Source organism: Stegostoma tigrinum, chromosome 11, assembly GCF_030684315.1.
Source record: "Stegostoma tigrinum isolate sSteTig4 chromosome 11, sSteTig4.hap1, whole genome shotgun sequence".
Taxonomy (NCBI): Eukaryota; Metazoa; Chordata; class Chondrichthyes; order Orectolobiformes; family Stegostomatidae; genus Stegostoma; species Stegostoma tigrinum.
This window is the reverse complement of record NC_081364.1, coordinates 32,969,385-32,987,539: the sequence shown is the minus strand read 5'-3', so window position 1 is coordinate 32,987,539 and position 18,155 is coordinate 32,969,385. Positions and strand designations below refer to the sequence as shown.

Below are 18,155 nucleotides of genomic sequence, written 5' to 3'. Positions count from 1 at the left end.
TAAAGCCCACAATTACTTTATTAAACCATTTTATCTCTCTCTCTAGCGACCTTTAACATTTTAAGTCTATCCAAGTATTTGTGCATCTGCCCCAATACTTCCTTTTATGGTCCAGTGTCAAATTTCTTTTCCTAACTTGCCTGTGAAGTGCTGACGAACATTTTACCTCATTAGAGGAGCCGTAACTGGACAAATTGAGACAGATTTTCTGATATTCTGGAAAACTATAAAGCACATTGAATCACAATACATTGTGCTATTCTTATGATTAAAAGTGTCACCCTCGAGGTCTTTCTGAAAGAGACTGGTAGAACTGCTTTACTTAAAGGTTGATTGATGCTAAGAGTCAGCTTGATTCTATAGTTGGCTGCTTCCCAGTACTTACACAGAGTGGCACAACAATGCCTCTTCTTCCTTAGGTGGCTCAGGAAATTTGGCAGTCCACAAGGTCTCTTGCCAACTTTTACAGATGCACCGTTGAAAGTATATTGTCCAAGTGCATAATGGCCTGGTATAGAAACAGCTCTGCCCACGACCACAAGAAACTACAGAAGATTATGTGCACAGCTCAGACCATCTACAGAAGCCAACCTTTCATCCATGGACACCATTCCATTGGCCTGTTGCCACAGAAAGGCTGTCAACATCATCAAAGACCTACTACACCCTAGTAATGGTGTCCTATAACCTCTTCTGTCAGGTAGAAGATACAGAAGCTTCAACACATGAACAAGCAGGCGCAAGAACAACTTCTTTCCTGTTTAATAATGGACTTTAAAGTCTTCAAGGGCCAGTTCTGAAGAAGGGTAATGCACAAAACGTTGACCGCTGCTTTCCTCCAGATGATGCCTGGCTTGCTGTGTTCTTCCAGCCTCCTGTTTGTCTTCCTTGGATTTCAGCATCAGCAGTTTTTTTGTCTCTAACCAAGTTTTACCACTGCAAAGTCTCCTCAATGGATGCCCACTTTGAAGAAGTTCTCTGCCTCTCTCAGACGTGAACTCAGTGAGCCCCTTACACACTGCAGTGTTGCTGTGACCTCTTCAGGCCTTCAGCTCTTTGACCACGCCATAAAATAACCCCACGCCATCTCATCCCTCAAGACCTGCAGGTACATCTTAAACCTTCAAACTGTGGACCGACCTTCAATGCTTCATACTGACAACAGTTTTGATGCCTTGAGAAACAATCCAGTCCTGGAGAAACGTAATACCAAAAACATTGACTACTTGTTTCCTCCAAATGCTACCTAGCTTGCTGGGTTCTTCCAGCCTCCTGTTTGTCTACAATCAATCAAACTTGTCTGTCAGAATTTAAATTTGTTGTGATAGTTTGAATTACCAATATTTCATAAAATTTGGTGGCCATTATCAATGGGCTGAAGTGCCATAATTGAAGGGTATAAATGAATGCGGAACACTAAAACACAGCTGAACCGATGGTTTCTAATTGAAAGCATTGAAATTGAAAGCTAATGGATGGAAAGGCTGTCTTTATGCTCACAGCTTGCATCTGTGCATACAAAAAATAATCTTGTAATTGCAATCATTTAATTAGAATGAATGTTACCTGTTTTCATGGTACTTCTTGAGTGTATACAACTTTCCTTTCAACTAGTCTAGTATAGACTTTGCTTTATCCAGTGCAACTAACTTCTGATCTGAAGGTTCTCCTCAATTTTTAGGAATGTAATTTTCTTGTTAGCCAAGTGTTAATTGAGAGGACAGGGTGTGGAATGTATTTGAGTTGTGTATCAGACATTTGAACTGTATCCTGCATGTTTTGCTTTGCAAAGCAGCTATTAGACAATTTAAAAATATTTATCCATAATGTTCCCATCATTAGTTGAGCAATGTATTATATAATTGAAACATTTTTCTACCTGATTAACTTATTTCTCCATTCAGTTGCTTACAATTATCGTTATCCTTCAAATATGAAGATGGTGTAGGCACGTTTAATTTATACATTTCCGGGTTTAATTGAGCACAAATATTGTGAGATCTATATGTAATAAAAATTACTGCTAATAATATTAGAATTTGTGTTTCCATTAAGACAGAAATATAAAACGGTCTTGGTCGGGATCAGTTCTCAGTGTTTTCTTTCCTAGGTGCTCCTCTTGTGATATTCACGAATGATACATTTTGATATTCAGGGACTCCTTTTTAATTCTCACCGACTCCTTTATGAGATGATATAATAGTGGTAACAATGCCTTTTTAAAATATATATGTTGACTCATAGACTCTTTGGACTCTCAGAAACAGAATTAGAAGAATTCATCAACAATCTTAATCATCACTACTCCATTAAACTTAAAGCTACCGCATACAAGGAAAGTATTAATTTCCTAGACACATTATTCAAATTGGCCCAAGATAACAGGCGTAAGTTTACAACTGACACACGTATGTATTTAAAAAAAGAAATCATTCTAAACACCAGCAGACTGGAAAGCTTACAGCAAATGCGTTTCCATTGTCTGTACACCAAATAAAAAAAAAATAACTGGTCACTGGCCTTTTTACTATTTGTCAAATCTCAATCTCAGGTTTAAACTTAATAGTTGAAATATGGTGTTCATACTACAGTTTTCCACAAATATTAGCTTCTGAATTTTTCCATATGTAGACTGAAAATTTCTCTTTAATTTGCAAGTAACTCAGTGATACAGTGATTTAAGATTATCCTGGCTACTGGTTAGCAGAGTATTCCTTTCTTGCAAGGCTTGACAGCTGTACTGCTTCCTCTTCCAACTCGCATCCTGCACAACCCTTGTTAAAAGGCAGAGCTATGTCAAAGGCTCCTGGCAAAAGGCACCTCTGGTACCATGTAGAAACTCTATCCCTCTCACCAAATACTTCACAAACTGCTTGCTGATTGTCTAATCACAGGCTGATTTCTCTTCTGTCCTTGCTGAGGGTGAACTTGTCATCAACAACCTTAGAAGAGAAACAGCCTCAGACTGGAGGACCAGGTTAGGACTGTTGATTTCAGTGTGTTCCTGGTAGTTTAACTGCTAAACAGTGAGAGGAGACTAAGTGGTAATCAAATTAAGTTCTGGACTGGACATGGAATAACAGAGTATAGCTAGCATGGACCCAGTGAAGACATCTATAGAAAACTGCATTTCACTGGTTAAGGAACTATGCTTAAGCATGTTCTAATGGGGAAAATACAACATCAACAAATTCAGTCATCTCAAAATGTTTTGTCATAATGAAGATACAGCTCTTGTAACAGATATTCTTGTAATATCCTGAACCTAATTTGCTGGCAGGCCCGTGAGCACAGTGCAGTGTTCATCTCACATTATACAATGCTCCAAGGGTGTAATGTTTAAGTAGGTCTCACAGTAAACTTTTCTTTTATCTTCCAGGATAATAGTAGAACACTATCTGGCTTCCAATATGAAGGTAAGACTGTTCATAGCTAAAGATTGATTTTATACAAAGCAGCTTCTTTCAAAAGTTACTTTTTTATTTAATTTCTGTTTTTTAGGCAATATTATTGCCCTTGGTGTTTGCTAATTTTGGACTATGGTCTCAGCTCGAACTTGATTATTCGAGTGTGTGTTTTAACAATATTTATTAGCAGGCTATTTAATTAAGTCCTAATTCTCTCCTTGACCGATGACTATTCATAAATTGCTCAGCTAGGTCTTAGAGAAGAAATCAGAGAGTGCAACCCTAGCCTACTTCCTCACTCCCTCCACTGTCTAATACAGGGTCATTGTGGCCAATTGTGACATCTGTGTCACTGTTGGAGTTGAAATCAGCTAAGTCAACACTGCCTTCAACAAGTTTGAAGAAGATTTGTTGAAATTTTTAAAAAAGAGCTTTAAAGAGCATATTGATTGTTGGAATTATACTGACACGACCAAACAAAATGCTAAATGTGCTTCAGAAAATCAGAAAATGTTTTCTAATTACTCACCCAGTCTGATGTTTATAAGGAATGCTACTGTGCAAAATACTGGTCAAAGTACTATGCTGAAGTTGATGTGATTTACCATGCAGATTTACATTGAACATGTTTTAGAACATAGAACATAGAACATAGAACAGTACAGCACAGAACAGGCCCTTCAGCCCACAATGTTGTGCCGACCATTGATCCTCATGGATGCACCCTCAAATTTCTGTGACCATATGCATGTCCAGCAGTCTCTTAAATGACCCCAATGACCTTGCTTCCACAACTGCTGCTGGCAACGCATTCCATGCTCTCACAACTCTCTGCGTAAAGAACCTGCCTCTGACATCCCCTCTATACTTTCCACCAACCAGCTTAAAACTATGACCCCTCGTGCTAGCCATTTCTGCCCTGGGAAATAGTCTCTGGCTATCGACTCTATCTATGCCTCTCATTATCTTGTATACCTCAATTAGGTCCCCTCTCCTCCTCCTTTTCTCCAATGAAAAGAGACCGAGCTCAGTCAACCTCTCTTCATAAGATAAGCCCTCCAGTCCAGGCAGCATCCTGGTAAACCTCCTCTGAACCCTCTCCAAAGCATCCACATCTTTCCTATAATAGGGCGCCCAGAACTGGACGCAGTATTCCAAGTGCGGTCTAACCAAAGTTTTATAGAGCTGCAACAAGATGTCACGACTCTTAAACTCAATCCCCCTGTTAATGAAAGCCAAAACACCATATGCTTTCTTAACAACCCTGTCCACTTGGGTGGCCATTTTAAGGGATCTATGTATCTGCACACCAAGATCCCTCTGTTCCTCCACGCTGCCAAGAATCCTATCCTTAATCCTGTACTCAGCTTTCAAATTCGACCTTCCAAAATGCATCACCTCGCATTTATCCAGGTTGAACTCCATCTGCCACCTCTCAGCCCATCTCTGCATCCTGTCAATGTCCCGCTGCAGCCTACAACAGCCCTCTACAGCCCTCTTTGGTTGTGCCAATGGTCCAGACTTGATATGGAATGGCTTAAGGCTTGTATCAGAATTAATGATTGTTTTGCTTTTTCCATGTATATTTGCTTAAGTTTTTTTTAAAGCACAGCATAATATTGAAAAGTAGAAATGTACATGCACTTTTAAGCAATTCCATTCTTGTATCACTAACATTAGAATTGCTGGGAAATGGCATGTTTTCACAAGTATTTTCAAATTTGGGTTTCAGGTGAGAATCAAACTTTCATGGAAATGTGCTCACCTCATAAATGCTCTAGCTTTTTAAACAACCTATTTTGTTTTCTCAAGCAATACTCAGCTGCAACAACTTACTTTTCTCCATATTCCTAATGGCTTTGTACTGCACTTACGGGATGAATATTTTTAATTCCTTCATGAATGAGAGTATCACTGGAAAAACCAGCTATTGATACTCTCTCGGGTTTCCCTTCAGAAGTTGATATTGAGTTGCTTTCTTGAACTGCAGCAGTTTAACTGATGCAAGTATACCCAATGCTGCCTTAAGCTCCAGGATTTTGACTCAAAGGCAACAAAAGAATGACAGTATAATTTGAAGTTAGTTCCACCTGTGACTTGAAGAGTAACTTGTAGGTGATGTCCCCATGTATACACAGTTTTTCTTTCTTTATTGTCTAAACTTCATGATTTTAAACAACTCTACAAAATTTAAGACTTCTGTGTTCCAAGGTGAATAGCACAGCTTTCCCAGTCTGCAACGTAACTGTAAATATCCTGACTTTAAATTGGCATTCAATTGTCATGTCACAGGTTGATCCTTCACCCCTTTTTCAAATATAGCTGCAATGTTCATAATTCTCCAGCCCTCTGGCATCATCCTAACAAAGTTTACACCTGTATAATTTCTACCCTCGCTTCAGTCAGCAGCTGAGGATGCATCCAGTTTGGATTTAAGTGACTTATCTATTAGTCTCAATGCCTCCTCTTTATCTATTTGGTTTGATACAGCATCCAAACAACCACCTCATTTACTGCAGCTTTAACAAAGTCCTTAGTAATAACTGATATAAGTAACTAATTTACTACCTTAAGTGGCCTCTGTCTCCAACAATAGGTTTCCTTTCTGTGGTCCCTTGTCAACCCGGTTGTCCCAGCAGGTGGCCCTCAACATTAACTCCAGATCCATAATTGGGCTTACTGTAACAGTGATCTATAATGGCAGATTACTTGTTCAAGACAAAGGTTTAGGTGTTCAACTGGCTCTAAATCATGTAGTTCTTCCAGTACATCACATCATTATGCGGGTTCCTTCAAGCCCAAAATGACCGAGTGTAGAGTAGGTAGTTTCTATTCTGATCTGACTGGAAAAGCCTTGTTGAGTATAAACAATGAAGTTTATTGTTTTACTGCAACTATTTTCAGAATACATTATTACAGAAATGGTTAGAGCACATTAGCTCCTGGTCCGCCTCCTTCAAGCTCCTTCTTTACTCTGACCATCTCCGTTATGTCAGCAGAGTGGATGCTCCTTGCTGTGCTCAGTCAAATATTGACCCTTTCAAGCCCACATACAATAGTAGTATCATCAAAAAACACATTAAAAGCTGACCAAAAGTTAAATTTAGGTATCTTCATTGAGCAAGTTTTCAAGTGGAGTCCTTTATTGGTCAATTATGTGCACAGAAAGAGTGATGAGAAACAGCTGAGACCAGTGCTACCCCTGTTGATCAGTATGTGGCATGACATTAACAGTAATGAGGGAAGAATAAAAGCATGCTCACCATGTAGGTTTAAAGTCTGTGCCATTTATAGCACTGTTAGTTGCAAATAAAAACTGACTATAAATCCCACGAAAGCAGCATAGGATGTACAGATAGGTTTTGGCCACAGGGTTTTTCCTGTTTCCCATTATACTCTACATGATACAGGAATATTCACACTGAGTTTAACTAAAACCATACCATGCAAAGGAACAATTAATTCCCCCCTTCCACTGAGCAAGTTTCTTAGTACTTCATAATTTATTCCCCTAGATCCCTGACATTGTAGTAGTTGAGTACAGTCTGACATTGATGCTAAGATCAGGTTTTTAAAAAATTCCTAGAAGCATTCTGACGTTTAGTTACCTGATGTAAAACAGAAATTAGTCTATGTTAAATAGAAATTACAAGCCAGAGGTTTCCTTTATGCTGACTGATAATCTAGATCGCTTTGACGGGAGTTGTATTTTAGTTATGTTCAGCTGTTCCAGGTTGGAGTTAAGACGTCTGTTTCCAAGGTGACCTGCTGTTTCACATCTACATAAGGCAACCAGGTCTTCTGATTTAAACCATATTTCTGTTTTTTTTCCAGTGGCAAAAAGTATTAATTTAAAACTTTATTCCTAATTACTAAAATATTCATCAACTGTTCATGTTTTTAAATTGAAGCAATACTATAAAGTAACAAGAGGGCCCAGTGTTATTGATGAATGTTGCGGTTGAATTACTTGGCAACATCACAAGTTTTTGTCTTCTCCTTCATTCCCCTCACGCATTTAAAAATAAACCTCTTATCATTTCTTACTGTGCATTTTTAGTTCTAGAATTCTGCTTAGGAGTTCTTCAGGAGAGAATGAGGAAAGCTTGGATAGGATAGGGCTTTTTTGTTTTGAATATAGGAAACTGAGAGGAGATCCACTTGAAGTGCAAAAAATTTCATGGATCTAGCTACAGTGGATAGGAATACCCTTTTCCCTTTGGTTGAGAGATCCATGACTAGGGGACATAGATTTAGGATAAAATTAAGAAAGTTTAGAAAAAATTTGAGGTTGAGTATTTTTACCCAGATGTGGGATCAGGGTGCTTGAAGTCTAGAACTCACTATTTAAAAGAGTAGAAGAAGCAGATGTCCCCATAATATTTAAGAAGCATTTGCAAAACTAAGGATTGCAGGGATCATGAGCCTGAAGGCTGTATTTGGCTGGATGGCTCATTGCTAGCTGAAGAATCTCTGTCACTGCTCCAATAATTCTATTATAAAATTAGGGTAAGAATCAAAATGTGAATTATATTGATTATTCACCTAACTATCAATGCCAGTAAGCACATTGTTCAAAATAACTCATTCTTTTTGTGTTTGTGTTGTAAAATAAATTATTTACTTCATTTCATTTCTTCCTCTGGACTCACTTTGTAATAATTGCTGAGATTATTTAGCATTGGGTTACTGGATCTTTGACTGCATGTCACAAAAGTGTTAATTCAGTTCTTGAGGATCTAACAGCTAAATATTATTACGTTTTCTCCAGAATGTTCATCCATTGAGAATCTGAAGGGAGACCATGCAATTGATAGAGTCCGAAACTTGTGCTTCAGCCAGTCTATACAGGATGGCTTGGTTGCAGTGATGTTTCAATGGAATCCAAGCCCATTGGGTAAGTGCAGGTCTTAACTGATTCTAAATGGTCCATTTAGAAGTAACATAAAATCAGGTTTTCGAGGAAATTAGTAACTTGGGAGATCGGAACTCTGAGTAGTTACCACATCGCATAAATTTGTTGAGATTTTCCCTTTTTTGCCTCTCATCCTAAGGTTCACAAAAGAAATGCTCAATGTTGTTGGTGTTGATCAGTGGCTGATTCAAATATGCTAAAATGTCAACTACAACTACATTTTGGAAGCTCATTGGTACTTTCTTGCAGAACTAAGCTATGCTGAAAAAAGAAAGAACTGTTGAAGATAGGGAAACCGAGAGTAGCTGTCCTGAGAAGCATTGAAGGTGAATGCGTTCCAGTCTATCTCACCACAGCTGATATAAAGCTGTGAAATATATTCTCTTTCTAGATGTTCTATACCTTCAAGTTTTAAAGAGCAATTCCAATAACAATCCAATGCTGAGTGAGAATCAATGTATAAATATGTCACCTGGTATGGAGTTAAAAAGACCCGGAAGTTTTCAACAGTTCCTGATGTATGGTTAAGTAGATGTCCAGTGGGGAATTGGTACAGCTCTTGGCCTTGAAGTACCATTTCTATAGGGAGGAAATACTATCCAGATCTTTTTTTGCTGACAGCTTAGAAAATGAAAACATGTTTTACTATTAGAATTTTAACTCAAACTATTACATTTTGCATTCTCCTGCATGCCCCTTTATTCAGGGAAAGGCTTTGAAGGAGTTCAGATGGGAGTCCAAACCTTTCAGATAGATTCTGGCAAAAACCAGGATACTACTGGTTCTTATGGATAGCAATGAGGATTGGCTGTAATAAAGCACTGTTTGTTATTTTGGAGTGGACCAAAGTCACCTGGAAAAGTGCCTCAGTTATAGCATATTAAATTTCAGCATTTTGACTGTACAAAAGATTGTACTTGATTTTTGTGATGAGTGCATCCTGTGGCTTTATGTGATAACATTCCAGAGATTTCCTCCACTGTAATATGCCTTATTCATTGTATATCAAAGATGACAAAAGTTGTCCCTAGTTTCTCAATTATTCTCTATCAAATCCTTTACTCTGAGGATTTTATAGCTATAGAATTAGCCTGTTGGAGTGAACTACTTTGAAGATTCAAACAGAGATTGAGATTTCCTAGGTCTTTTGTTTATTTTCAGCAAAGTTGTCCCTTCACATATCCTCCAAACATTCTATGGCTGTAAATCCCCTTTTCATTGCAAACATCTCTAGTTTATTGATCATAGCCACCCCAGGGTGAGATCTTCTTGGTCATAATAATCTTTAATTCTGGAGCCTTCTGTCTCAAATATCCTCTGTATCTTTTTGACTAAAGCAGAAATCCAACTCACTGTTAGGAGTCCTTCAGTTAACATGAGTTTTCACCCTTTTAGCTGGCACACAATTTCAACCTAACTGTTTGAGAATAATGTTTTTCCTTCTGTATCCAGCTGGGCCCAAACCTAAAAACCAAAACAAACTTCGAGGATGCCATTTGAACTTAGTACTACACCTACAATTTACTTACCTTATAATTAACTTTGCGATCTATAGTTTTCTTCATTGCCCTGAGGCAACTCGATCATACGATCATCTACTAGGGCTAGGTCCTTTAGCAGGGATTGTCTTTCAAACAAACCTGTTTTTAAAGGGATCTGCATTCTAAGATAAAATAGTGAGATTTCCTCAACCGTACACAAACCATCCCATGAGTCAGTTTTCATTTGAGATCAGTGACCACTTTCCTTGTGTGTAATAAAACATTCTTCTTCACTTCATCCACACCTTGCCCCAACCTACCACCCCATACTCATATCTCTTGCCCAAAGGTTTAAATGTTAGTCCCTAATGCTTGTACTTTTAGCTGATGAGTACTGTTTTTCTTTGTCTACCCTATCTAAACATGTCATAATCTGGTATACGCCTTGTGTACTCCTTTGGATTTCCCCTCAATTGCCTTTGTTCCAAGGAGTAAAACCTGAGTTTCTCCAAACTTGTATCTAAATTCCATCACCAGTTTTGGTAAATTAAATTTGAACATGCTGAAGCCATTCATATGGAGCGGCACAATGGCTGAGTGGTTAGCACTGCTGCCTCACAGTGCCAGGGACCTGGGTTCAATTTCAGCCTTAGGCTCTGTGTGCAATTTGCACATTCTCCCTGTGTCTGCGTGGGTTTTTTCTGGGTGATCCAGTTTCCTCCCACAGTCCAAAGATGTGTAGGTCAGGAGGATTAGCCATGGTAAATTCGGGGTTACCGAGATAGGGTGGGGTGTCTCAGTATGAGTGGGATGCTCTTTGTAAGGTTGGTCCAGACTCGGCGAGCTGAATGGCCTTTTTCTGCACTGGAACAAGATTGGTGTATTTTCTGAAATGAATGTTATAACTCAGATTCACCCCATGTGACTTCATAGTTACATGAATAATTTCACTGAATTCAGTTTAAAGTGAAAGGCATTTAAGTACAGAAGCTTTTTTACAAGAAATAAATACAATTATTTCATCAAACTACAATTTGTTTTCCCTTAAAAAGTGCATAAAGCACTATAGTTTTATTTCCTGGTCTTCTAACCAAAGAACGTACAGTAATTCTGCTTTGGTTCATTTGATGCTGTGCTCCCAGGCGAGGCAATGCGATGCCTGATAGAAGCACACCATACCCATAAGCAATAAGTGAGATGATGTTCAGGTGTGCACCTCCAATGTAGATCCTTTTGACTATAGCAAGTTGGAATGCAGCTGGAGGGCTCAAAAGATAACAGGTCCAAACTTTTCTCTTTGTGGTTTGCACGCTATCACAAGTGAGATTCTGTGTAGTGGAACGTGCAAAACTAGTCTGGCAGCCTGAAATCTTCCCCCTGCTGTAAAGATAGGATCTGTTATAGACCGTGTGAGGTTACATGAGTTTGAATGAAAAGTCTTTCAGGCCTCTACTCTTTTTGAAATATGAACCGATTGGAATGCCTCCAATAAAGCTACAGGTAGACTACCATTAAACAAAGTACACATACAAGGTCTTTGTTTACAAGAGGCCATAATGAAACAAACTGTGTTTCTAAAACTAAATTAATAATTTAAAACATATTTGGAATATACTTCTGCCATTTATCCTATTAAATTTCTCAATTTTTCTCATCAGTGAGTGGATACAGTTGTAAAAACAATTTTATTTTTATCCCTTTGCACTTTTGGAATAAAGTACACAAAATTAATTGATGCCTTAGAAATATATTTTCGAAACAAGGTAACTGAAGTACTTCTTGCATACTTTACTCTCAGAGATAGCTAGCCTAATAGAAACCATCATTGATTGTAATTAAAAATCCCGCCTCGTTTACTAATATCCTTTAGGGAAGGAAAGCTTCCATCCTTACCTGGCCTGGCCTACATGTGACTCCCGACCCACAGCAATGTGGTTGACTCGCAACTGGCCCCTGGGCAATTAGGGATAAGCAATGAATCCTATTCTAACCAGCAATGCCTAAAAATCACTAACTGATTGAAAGGTACCCAAATCTTCTGGTGTTTCTATTGAGTCAGCAGAAAAAATGAAAAATGTTGTATAATGGATCCTCACTATAGTCACCTTTGTGAAAAATACATGCGTTAGAATTGCAGCCACCATCCTCCTTTTAGGTTAGGATGTATAGGAACCAGTCTCATGAGAAAACGCTATTATTCAAACAGGATGCACTTAATTGTACATTAACAATGAAGTACAAGTTGCATTGATAAGATGGACAAGACTATGAAGGAAACCTAAATAGTAGTCCTGTTTATCTCCTTTGAGATCCAGAACTGTTTTCCCCATCTAAGTCTGTATGGCGTCATCATATTGTGTGGTGCTTAATGTACTCCTCAACATTAAGCCTTTCAAAGCCTCACACCCTATGCAACAAAAAGGAATGAAATGGACAGACTGACTCTTTATCACCTTCGATCTATAGTTTTAATCCCATGTTATCGGTGGATATGAGAGGGCAGTGCTACAATAATACTGTATACTTCAAACTCCTTTATTTAGCTGTCTTTTCTTCGACATTTGTGCAAGTGTCATTGTTTCTTTGAAATCCTGAAGTACAAGGCGGCATGGTGCCCCTTCCACTCCATGGAGAAGTATCTATCCACCACCTTTTAAGTCTGCTAGTATATTGTGGCAAATGTTCAGTACAGGATTGCTTTGCTTAATTCAAGACAGGCTGTAAAAAATGCCCAGAATATGCAGTGTCTCATGGCAAACACAATAGACAAATGCCTTTTGTCAGCTTAATCACTAGAACAGACTGCAGAACCAAAAAGATGGCATTCTGTTCAAATCATTTCAATTATACCAGAAATGTCTCATTCCTTTTCCTCTATTGACAATTGCCAAATGGTTAGATCAATGCTCTTTCTCCCATTTCATATGATCGGTTTAATATCCTATCATATGCCAGTCTTGTTCCTGACACTCCTAGTCTTGGGTGCCACATCTTAATGAATTCTCTTTGCATGTGTCATATCCCATGTTTAAAGGTGTGTGAATGTTTCAGGCAGATAAATCTCCATCTCTTCCTCGTGGAGTGGTGTGAAGTAGATCTTTTTGGTAAAAATAAATGAATATAAACTTGCATCCATTTATTTTTGGGCGGCTTGCTGTTATCAAAAACGTGTTTGTCTTGGCAGCCATAATATTGCCTCCGCTTAAAAAGGCCCATTTTCTCATGTTGATTGTTTTGGTTCCTGTGGTAGTTTAAGCATTTGTCTTCTAATTTCTCTTGGTCATTTACCATTAGTTTATCTGTGATTTTTGTCTAGTACTTTGAAATGTAATTCACTCTGCAGTTGTGAATTTGAGCAGAGTTGAAACAGCATGGTAAAATAAATTTTACTGCACGACAGTGGCTTCATTGAATTGTAACAGTTGACTTGCTGACTCCTGGACTGAGTGTGAGGTGAAGAATGTTAATCAGATTATAGGGCCCAATAGAGGATGGACAGATATTTCAAAATGAAAGAATTCATTTCTAAGGTGCGGCATTGAAATTAAGTGCCTGTTCGAGTTGTTGGTTGGTTGGTTCACCAAGCTGACTTGTTTTTGTGCAAACATTGCATCTTCCTTCTAGCTGACATCGTAAGTGCTTTGTAGCCGCTGTTGAAGCACTGTTGTTCTGTCCCACTCTGAATTTATGTGGTCCAGTCCGTCATGGTGGGAAGTCTAGTTTCCAGTTTTGTACCGTAGTTGTATGTAGCTTTGTCTGCCGATGCCTGGCAAACAAACCACACCCAGAAGATACGGTATGCCCCAACACACTGGCCACCCTATGTTAGAAGACTCCAATGTCCTCTTGGAATAAGTATAGCACACAAACCAGTATAGCAACTTCACCAGATACACTCAAGGATGAAGGATCCCATACCTACAATGAACAGGGCAAATGTGATATACAAAATACCATGCAGCAACTGTGAGAAACACCACATAGAACAGACAGGCAGGAGATTGGTCACCAAGATACATGAACATCAACTTGCAGAAAAATATAATAGGACCTATTCTTCCTCATTCCAACATAGAGCAATATCAGTTTGATTGGGACTACTAGGACTTGCAAGACAAAGACAAGCACAAGAATTCCTGGAGGTCTGGTTTTTTTCAACCACTGATGTAATTAACAAATATGTTGAAATAGACTCCATCTACATGCCACTACAGTGCAAAACTGGAAACAAAACTGCTCACTGTGTCGGACTGGATGATATAAATTCAAAGCAGGACAGAACAATAGCATTTCAGTGGAGGCTACACAGCACTGACGATGCCACCTAGAAGGGAGACAAAATGTTTGCATGAAAACCAGTCAGCTCGGTGAACCAACCAACAACTCCAATCACAACCCGAGCTACAGATCTTCGTTAAAACATTAAGTGTAAGCTCCAGCTGTAAAAGCATAACAAGCATTTACTCCTGTGATTTTTCCAGTAGTGGTGTTGGCTGAGTTGCAGACTGATATTTGCTTTTCTGACCTCTGTATTTGGAGATTAATTTTTGGCAGGTCTGATATGAATTAAAAGGGATTCCAGTTGAAACTGCATGTTACAAGGAATTGAACATATGAAACTGCAGAGTAAGTGTAGCGATAAACAAATATTCAATAAGCAAGCTACAGATACAAATATGCACAGTATTTATGTCATCTGGGGCGACAAGCCCATCTAGGAAATGACAGTTGTCCAACTAGTTTTTAGATGAGAACTTTGTAAACGTATCTACGAGTGGAACAGATATTCAGATGATGAAGCTTACTTTGTTTTGGTGATTATGTGTCACATATGTTTGTGAAATTACAGGAACTAATTTTGTACTTGCAAATAAAGTTTTGTGCACAGGTTGTTTTGCTTGTGTGTACTTTGAATCACAGTTTACCTTTGTTATAAATGAATAGCGCAATTTTCTCTGCCAACACCTTCAGCTGGTGGGATAGGAATGTCTTGCTGACATTTCTAGTTATTAAAGTAGTTTTTCTCTTTTATATCTGAAAAGAAATTCCCACAAAAGTCAATTTATTTTCTAATGTTCTGTTTCTTTGTACAATGTATGTTTATTTTTCCCTGTGTTACAATCTATCCCCAGGTATTGAATGCATCAGAGGCTTCAAAATAATTCTTCAAGAAGCTACAGCAGTTGGAACTGAAAAGTTATGTCAGGTGCTTGTTTTAGAAAAACAGAAACAACTCAGATATTTCAATAAAACACTTGTAAGTAAACTGACCTTCACCATAATTTAGAGCAAATGCTTTCAGCCTGGTGAACCTGACGTTTCTCTGTGGCTTTAGAAATTTTCACTAAATGTACTGATTATATCTGATTTGTTTTTAATGGTTCCCAAATGTGATTCATTTTGCAAATTGATTCAACATTTCCACTTTCTATTTGCTGCTGGAGTGTGTTCTTGTAGTTAAATGTGAAAAGTTATCTTCTAAGCAAAGCGTTGAGAGGTTCACAAAAGTCTCTTGAATCCTGCTAACAGATAAAGCATTGGAATTCCTTCCTAGCATTTGTTTCTGTTGATCCTATTTCTCATCTAGAGACAGATATACCAATCTGAAATAGCATTGTAAGTTTTCACATGTATCACATCCAGCTCTGTATCATCTGTCCCACTCTTCTTTCCTCCAGTATTGCTAAATTACTTGTCCAACGTCCAGTACTGAATGAGCAGAAAGTAGTTTCACTGAAGTATTGCAAAGATTAAAGCTATTTTTTCATTCCTGTCTCAGCTCATGTGCATCTGAAAGCCTCATTAATGTTATTTCTGGGTTCGACTATTCTAGTGTATTCCTGGCTGTTCTCTTACATTCTACCCACTAAATAAGAAATCCAAAATTCTGTCACCTATAACTTAACTTGCAGCAAATCCCAAGCCCCCATCCTCTGTGTGCTTGCTGATTTACATTGGTTGCTGCTCAAGTCACACTTAACCTTAACATGTTCATTCTTGTTTTCAGACTACCCCCTTGGCCTTGCCCCAATCTGTTGCAGTATTCACTCAAGCCCTGTGGTCATTTGAGATATCTCCACCTCTAATTATGATCCCTTGAGCATCCCCAATTTTAGTTGTTCCTCTATGATGGCTATGCATTCAGTTGTCCAGCTCCGAACTCTAGAATAACACTTCTTTACAATACTCTGCCCCTTGACCCAGCTTCTCCCTTTACAGCACTGTTTACAGCCTATCACTTTGGTCAAGGCTTTAGTCATCTGACCTAATATCTTTGTGCTTCATCACTGTCATACTTGTTTCATATAACTTCTGTGAAGCACCTTGAGATTTTCAATTATGTTGAAAATACCATACATATGTGATGTTATTTAATCCAATGTCTGTATCAGAGGGAGCCCATGCATGCAGCTGCGTTACTGGATTTGTAATCCAGAGTCTCAGACTAATAATCTGGTGATGTGAATTCACCTCCACCCCGGTAGATTTTGAAATTCAATTTAGTTAAATAAATAAATTTGGCATGAATAGCTACGACCACCAATAGTGACCAGAAAGCTATATTTGTCCTTAAAAACCCAGCTGGTTTTCCAATTGCCTTTCGTGGAATGAACCCTACTGTCCTAAATTGGTCTGGCATATAGATGATTCCAGAACAACAAGAATTTCTTGATCACTCTCTGAAATAGCCAAACAAATGATTCTGTCATATCAAAGTTGCTACATAAAAATATTAAGATGGAAATCAAGAGGACCACCTAACATCAATCTAGATATTGAGTTTGAACACCCCAATGGTACACCTGTCTCAAGTGATCCTGCAAAATTGCCCTGACATGTATCTCACGACTGCCAAAATTGCAAGAGTTGTCCAGTTAACATACATGCAGAAACACACCAACCAACATCCCAGATTTTTCTGCCACCATCCCTGGAGAAGAGCTAGTGGCATACAAACAGGAGCGAGTACCCCTGGCTCCATTCCAGATGAAAATGTTCATCTTCAGTTTCTTCACCACTGTAAGAAATGGGGATATTTGCTGATAATTGCTAATCCAATAGAATCATAGAAACATAGAATATAAGAGGAGTAGTAGGCCACTTGGTCCTTTGAGCCTGCTCCATTCATATGATCATGGGTTTATCATCCAATTCAGTATCCTTTCTGGCTTTTTTTCCCTATGTCCTTTGATCTCTATAGTCTGAAGAACACTGTAAATCTTCCTCAAAATTTCATTGTCAGTGTTTTGATCTCAACAGTTTCCTGTGGTAGAGAATTTCACAGGCCCACAACTCTCTGGGTGAAGAAATTCCTCCCCACTGCTGTCTTAAAAGGTCTATCCCATTTCCTTAAACTGTGACCCCTGGTTCTGAACTGTCCAGTCATCAAGAGCATCCACGCAGTCCAATCCGGTTAGAATTTATAGGTTTCTATGAGATCCCACTTCATTCTTCTAAAGTCAATATTATCCAGTCCCTTGCTATATGTCAGTCCTGCCATTCCCAGGAGTTAGTCTGATAAATCATCTTTGCACTCCCTCAGTAGCCAGAATGTCCTTCCTCAGATAAGGAGACCAAACTTGCAGGCAGCATATAAAATTGATAGTAAAATTTCTACAAGTATGTGGAGAGAAAAAGATTAATCAAGATGAATATCAGTTCCCTATAAACAGAAACAAGAGAATTTAAAATGGGGAACAAAGAGATGGCAGATCAATACTTCAGTACTTCGTCACGAAAAAAGATACAAATAACATGCTAAAAATTATGGGGGAGCACAGGACTTAATGAGATGGAGGAATTGAAATAAATTATTATTAATAAGGAAATAGTGTTGGGGAAACTAATAGGATTGAAGGCAAATAAATCCCTACAGCCTGATAAGCTTCACCACAAATGCTTAAGGAGGTGGACCTCGAAATAGCAGATGTGCTAGCAGTCACGTTCCAAAATTCTATAGACTGTGGAACAATTCCAGACTGTGTAGCTTTATATCAGTAGTGAGGAAAGAATTAAAGTATTTTACAAAAGATGGAAGAGCAGAGCACTGGGAAGATAGTGACCTGATTGAACATTGATTTATGAAGGGGAAATTGTCTTAAATCTGCTGGAACATTTTGAGGATGCAACTAGTAGGGGAGCCTGTGGATGTGATTTATTTAGATTTTCAAAAGGTTTTTGATAAGGTCTCACATAGATTAGCATGCAAAATTAAAGCATTTGATGGCATTTGAGGTTGTCAACTGAAATGGACTGAGAACTGAGATAGCAAGGTGTAGAGCTGGATGAACACAGCAGGCCAAGCAGCATTATAGGATCAGGAAGGCTGATGTTTCGGGCCTAGACTCTTTA

General features: G+C 38.5%; 1 protein-coding gene across 1 annotated transcript in view; it reads left to right on the top strand.

Annotated features, from left to right (window-relative positions):
- Positions 1-18,155, top strand: part of il17rd (interleukin 17 receptor D) — an 86,068-nt gene that overhangs the window by 37,337 nt on the left and 30,576 nt on the right. The window contains exons 2-4 of the mRNA XM_048547742.2: positions 3,380-3,416; positions 8,179-8,304; positions 14,936-15,060. Of these exons, the coding sequence (XP_048403699.1) occupies positions 3,380-3,416; positions 8,179-8,304; positions 14,936-15,060 (288 nt within the window). The remainder of the gene's footprint in view (positions 1-3,379; positions 3,417-8,178; positions 8,305-14,935; positions 15,061-18,155) is intronic.